Source organism: Carassius carassius, chromosome 35 (assembly GCF_963082965.1).
Source record: "Carassius carassius chromosome 35, fCarCar2.1, whole genome shotgun sequence".
NCBI classification, from domain to species: domain Eukaryota; kingdom Metazoa; phylum Chordata; class Actinopteri; order Cypriniformes; family Cyprinidae; genus Carassius; species Carassius carassius.
In genome coordinates, this window is record NC_081789.1 from 13,675,369 (window position 1) to 13,681,424 (window position 6,056).

General features: G+C 35.3%; 1 protein-coding gene across 1 annotated transcript; it reads left to right on the top strand.

Moving 5' to 3' along the window:
• The first annotated feature begins 1,761 nt into the window (after nucleotides 1-1,761).
• On the top strand, nucleotides 1,762-5,707 carry LOC132115708 (peptidase inhibitor 15-A). Its single transcript, XM_059524122.1, has 6 exons — nucleotides 1,762-1,888; nucleotides 2,449-2,775; nucleotides 3,500-3,618; nucleotides 3,775-3,907; nucleotides 4,484-4,599; nucleotides 5,179-5,707. Exons 2-6 carry the CDS (start codon nucleotides 2,497-2,499, stop codon nucleotides 5,312-5,314), a joined length of 783 nt encoding a protein of 260 aa, XP_059380105.1. The 5' UTR covers nucleotides 1,762-1,888; nucleotides 2,449-2,496; the 3' UTR covers nucleotides 5,315-5,707.
• Nucleotides 5,708-6,056: the final 349 nt, after the last annotated feature.

Genomic DNA, 6,056 nt, shown 5'->3' on the forward strand with positions numbered 1-6,056 from the left:
ATAGTTCACTAAATTGATTTGTTAAAAGTTCCCCATTATGGCTTTTAGAATATTACCTTTCATGCGATGTGTCATGTATCTGTATGTGAACATAAACTATCTGCAAAGTTTTAAAGCCGACAGCGCATGATAAATAAAGTCATTGTCTATCAAAAAAAAAAAAGGAAAAAAAAAGAGTCAGATTACAATTGTCTAAACGAGGAATTTGAATCTTATTCTGTTACGGCTCTACATCACGAAGTAACACATTTGCATAATGTCCACGCACGTTTTGCATCCCCAGCTTGCCTGCCCACAAACAAAGTAACATTTTTGTGACGCGTGGTTAATATCATGTTAAGAAAACGCTTTATTCTACACTGTGAGAGTAAATTAGTTTTATCACATCTTGTAAAAGATTACCAAACTTGTCAACACTTGACACTTACCACTGAAAAATTTCCTGCTCCAGTTGTGCTTGCAAATCAGTCTCTTCTCAATCAGCCACTTCAACTGTTTCATCATCATACTCCAGCTTAATTTGGTAAGGTACAATTGATACCATCTTTTCTATGTATTGACAAGTCTCCAGGGCTGTCATTCCATCACGTTAATGGATGTTTCGTTTTTCAATACGCACTGTATGCAGTACACCAATTCAGAGACAATCTCTACGGCTCTGGACCAATCACAAAGGACTGCGCCATCTGACCAATCACAGCAGTGAGGACTCACAGAATGGAGGGGTTTAAAGAGAATGATTCGTTGAACTGCTTGGCACGAGTCATTTACAAATCATTTTAAAAATGAGGTAAAATTAAATTAAAACTAACGTTTACCTTGCATGCATGTAAACCTGTTTTAAGAGACTGATAAAACGATATTAGCAACCTTAAAATTGCATAATAGGGGCACTTTAAAAAACACTGAATAATTTAGGAATCAAACAACTGATCATTAAATCATTAAATAATTCACTAAACACTGAATCCATCCAGAATGAACAGCTCTTTTGTGATTTGCAGTTGTTAGTTTGGAACAGCTTTTTTGGTGTAAAAACGAAGAAACTGGGAATAAATGTGTCTAAATTAATCTGTTTTACATAATTTTTTATTAAAGTATTATATCACACACTACCTCCTAGTTATTCCAGTAGGTTTGTGAATCTGTGGCTTAATAAAGGCCTAGTTCACTACACAAAAGAGGGCCATCTCTTCTTATTTCTTTCTTTCTTTAAAAGTTTTACAACCAGTTTGCAAGAGCACTCTTCATGCTTTTTGTACTATTAATTTTTTCACTGTTATAGATAAATTGTAGTATTTCAGCATAATACTTTAATTTTAAGTAATTATATTAATAATTAATATTAATATTATATAATTATATTAGCCTAATATATGAGACACCCTGTACTAAAAACAGTTACAGGCATTTAAACAAATTAGTTACAAAACTCCTTGCTTTATTAATACTCATATATTTGTTAATTTGGAGCTTCTTAAATATCCATCGCAATGGACTAAGCTACATCTAGGGGTCAAAGGATTCACTTGCTTATCTTATGTTTTCTTTTCTACTCACGCCATCTGTGCAAACTAAAAGCAGATGTTTTGATTAAGCCTACTTGGATCTGCCAGGAAATGGATAAAAGAGACGCAGTATTACGTCTCAGATGATGTCACGCTTCAGGTGACGGATGGGGTGGATCCCAGTGCACCTTCAAAGCCGGAATACTTCCTGAACCGGTACCTCAGCCATATATAAACCCTCAGTGCTTCTCAGCAGGGAGAGAGGGAGAGAGAAATAACTCTCGAGTTCACAGAGAGTCAAAGAAAAGCTTTTGCTGGACAGACTCAGGCAATAAGGAGACGTGTTTATATCCACAGGCTGCTCTAGCATCTCTGAGAAGGTAGGAACATTTTTGTGCTCAAGAAATCTTTATACTTAGATTGTATGTTGGTAAACTGATGCATGGATTGTAGAGGCAAATGTCTGTAGATATAAATACTGAATGACCATTTGAATTTCATGTTAGTTGTTTTAAGGAATACGGTTTTTATTTCTATAAATGTCAAATCCTTTTGCAAAAATCAATAAAAGTTCATATTAATTTTCAGTCAGCTCTTACATTTTTTTTAGGTGTGTGTGTGTGTTATTTTTTTATGGCACTTATGGCTAATGTTGACTAATATTGAAAACTTTTATTTGCTGCTTTATTTTGAAAAGTGGTGTAAAAGTTAAAACCTGCATTCATAAGTTAATTGCACTTTTACAATCAATATGATTTTAATTACTGAACAATTGAGTAGAAATGGTACAAAATATTCTTAAAAAAAAATGAAAGCAAAGATGTAATAATGATAAAAATGTATTTATATTGTTGGCTTTATGGTACAGGAAGGGTCAAATGACATAATACAGTTTATTGCATTCTCTAATGAATGGGAATCATTTATGTTTCACATGCAGATTGTGCAAAAGGAATAGAAACCTCTCGCCACATCCCAGCCATCAATCATGAATGAAAACCACTTGGCTATCGACATTCTGCTCTTGTGTATATCCTGTGGAACAAGTGCACTGGCAGCCTTCAATCCCACTGCCTCTTCGTCTCTTCCAGCAACCAATTTCACTGATATTGGCTCTGCGCCTCCAAAATATCTCACTGAGGCCGCAAACCTTCCCAAAACCAGACGGAAACGTTATATTTCCCAGAACGATATGCTTGCGATACTTGATTACCATAATAAAGTAAGAGGGAAAGTTTTCCCTCCAGCCTCAAACATGGAATATATGGTAAGTTACTTACAATAATTACCATTTTTGAAATAAGTAGCAAATTATATAATCAGGAACAGTTTGGACTTTTGAAAATTTTTCTGCTTGTTTGAACTTTTGCTCTACACCCTCATAGCAGTTCACTGGGTTCAGTTGTTTTATTTATTTCATTGTATAATTATCTGGCACTTTGCCTGGAAAGCGCATTGCTGCTGTTGTAGTTGGACACGTGAGTGTTGCACATGTAACGCACTCATCGCAGGATGCAGAAACGACATACTTCTCTGTGTCCATTTGGCACCAGCAGCTGTTGAGCAGATTTAATTGGCTCGGACCACCAAAGTAGATTCTCTGCAGCATAGATCAATGTGCTAAGACTAAAGCTAAGCACTTCCAAAAGTGCACAGTCATGGGAAATGCTGTAGTGTATCAGATATGTTTCAGTAGATCCAAATGTTAAATTTTCTTTAATAATTCTCTGATTTAACCAAGATTAAAGAGGTAAAGCTTATTGAATGATCTACTGTGGGGAATACAACTAAATTTTCCAGCATAAAATACATTTTTGTTAATGCATATCCATCAGTGTTACTGTTTGGGGAAACTTTGGTTTTTGATCTTCCTATTGTGCACAGAATTTCATTCCTATAAGTTGGGAATTTTAAGAATCCCTTAATGTAATTATGCAATTAATACATTTATTTATTTTAGTGGACTGATAAAAGTGTATAACATGTCTCAGGTCTGGGATGACACTCTTGCAAAGACGGCTGAACAGTGGGCATCCACGTGTATTTGGGAGCACGGTCCTCGCAATCTTCTTAGATTTCTGGGTCAGAACCTTTCAGTCCGAACTGGAAGGTATGCATCTTCACCACCATCATTCCCAGTTTATGATCAGTGATGTTTCCTATGGTTATTTTCCACTATACCAATGGGCATTTGGGCCTGAAAGAGCAAGGAAAGCATTTCATCACACCATAATAAGATTTGGTACTATGTTTGGATCGTTTACAGATACAGGTCCATTTTGCAGCTTGTAAAGCCTTGGTATGATGAAGTGAAGGACTATTCTTTTCCCTATCCTCGAGACTGCAATCCTAGATGTCCCCTTAAGTGCTACGGACCTATGTGCACTCATTATACCCAAGTGAGTTGATTATGATGATGTTTGATGATGTAATTTCTTCAGGTACACAACCATTCAAAAGTTTGGATTGAGTTATATATGTATTTTATTATTTATATGCATGTGGGTTTTTTTATGAATACTTTTATTTAGCAAATCATCATTATATTGTTCAAAAGTGACCGTAAAGACATTAATATATATATATATATTTCAAAGAAATGCTGTTCTTTTGAACTTCCTATTCATCAAAGAATTCTGGAAAAAAGAAATTTAAAAAAATATTAAGCGTCACAGCCATTTTCATCATTGATAATAAGAAATGTTTCACCAAATCAGCACGTTAGAATGGTTTCTGAAGGACCATGAGACACTGAAAACTGGAGTAAAGGCTGCTGAGAATTCCGCTTTGCCATCACAGGAATACATTACTTTTTTAAATATATTAAAATAGAACATAGTTATTTTAAATTAAAATGATATTTCAGAATATTCCGAAAATAAATGCAACTTTGGTGAGCATAGGAGACTTTTTGAACGGTGGTAAATATCATTAAAACTTGACCGTTGCTCACTTTTTGCTTCCGTTTTTACCAGATGGTGTGGGCAACCTCTAATAAAGTAGGATGTGCCATCAACACATGCCATAATATGAATGTTTGGGGCTCAGTATGGAAGAGGGCAACATACTTGGTGTGCAACTATTCTCCAAAGTAAGTATATGTTTTCTTGTGCTTTAGCTAAGCTAAACTGCTAAACCCAAGAATGAAACTCTTTAGTAACATAATTAGGCTAAGCTAGCAACCTGACAAGTCTCTGTTAAAACATTCTTGACGTGGACATCCATGGGGCCTTCTGGTTCAAAGACCTAGACGACCTCTTGCATTCCTGCCACATGTGGAATTTTAGTGGAATTCTACCTCTAATTCAAGAATCAAAGCACCTTAATCTTGTGTGGCTGGTGACTTGTTACTGACTTGTGACCTCTTTTTTCAGTCTTCTGAGGCGGCGCACTTCAGAAAATTCTTAGGCTACTGCAGAGCATGCTATTTATAAACACTAGTTAGGACCCGACTTGCTAACTGAGAGCTAGTTAAAGTAGATCCAGATTGATTTAAAGCTTGTCTTCTTAATATAGAAGCACTGTTAGAAATGGAAATGTACAGTCTAGTAATTACATTTATGTCCTTATCAAACTATCTGACACCTCATAAAGCACAATTTTAAATATAAAAACACGTGGTTAACTTTGTCCATTGGTGTGTAATAGTTGTTGCTATTGTTGTTTACAGGGGGAACTGGATTGGTGAGGCCCCGTATAAAGTAGGTGTTCCTTGCTCCACATGCCCTCCGAGCTATGGAGGTTCATGCAGTAACAACATGTGCTTTCCTGCTGTGAACTCAAATTACCTGCACTGGTTTAAATAAACACAAACAGACAGAATGCACATGCCCCATCACAGAGACACTGTCCCTCATGGGAATTTGCACAACATTCCTGTATCACCCTATTTTTTTTTCTGTTTTTTTTTTTTCTTTAATATATGGGCCATATAGGACCATGGGTTGCAAGGCAGCATTTTTTTAAAGATATGTAAATAACTTATTTTTCAATGTTTATACCATGTATTATATTGTTTTGAGTATAAACCCAATGGTTTATTTCCTGAGAGGGACTCTACTGTGATCTGTCAAGACATGATTGGTGCTTACAGTATTCAACTGTAAAGGCCCATTCACACCAAGGATGATAACTATAAAGATAACGATAAAGATATATTTCTAAAAATCATTAAAGAATAGCAGAGTCCATACCACAGCTATAATGATAAAGGCACAGAGAAACAATATTCTTGGAATAACTTTTTTCAAACATTGACACCCAGTCAGAATCCATCTTGCTATAACGAGCTGGAGAATTTAAAGCGGCAGAGGAGCGTGCACTTAATTTTTTATAATCTTTATACAACCCGAATTCCGGAAAAGTTGGGACGTTTTTTAAATTTTAATAAAATGAAAACTAAAAGACTTTCAAATCACATGAGACAATATTTTATTCACAATAGAACATAGATAACATAGCAAATGTTTAAACTGAGAAAGTTTACAATTTTATGCACAAAATGAGCTCATTTCAATTTTGATTTCTGCTACAGGTCTCAAAATAGTT

What these genes read in the sequence shown, in the direction of transcription:
- LOC132115708 (XM_059524122.1), top strand. Translation starts at nt 2,497, where the DNA reads ATGAATGAAAACCACTTGGCTATCGACATTCTGCTCTTGTGTATATCC. An exon ending in CTTTCAGTCCGAACTGGAAG is followed by an intron (nt 3,619 to 3,774) that starts GTATGCATCTTC and finishes GATCGTTTACAG; the next exon opens with ATACAGGTCCATTTTGCAGC. An exon ending in GTGTGCAACTATTCTCCAAA is followed by an intron (nt 4,600 to 5,178) that starts GTAAGTATATGT and finishes TGTTGTTTACAG; the next exon opens with GGGGAACTGGATTGGTGAGG.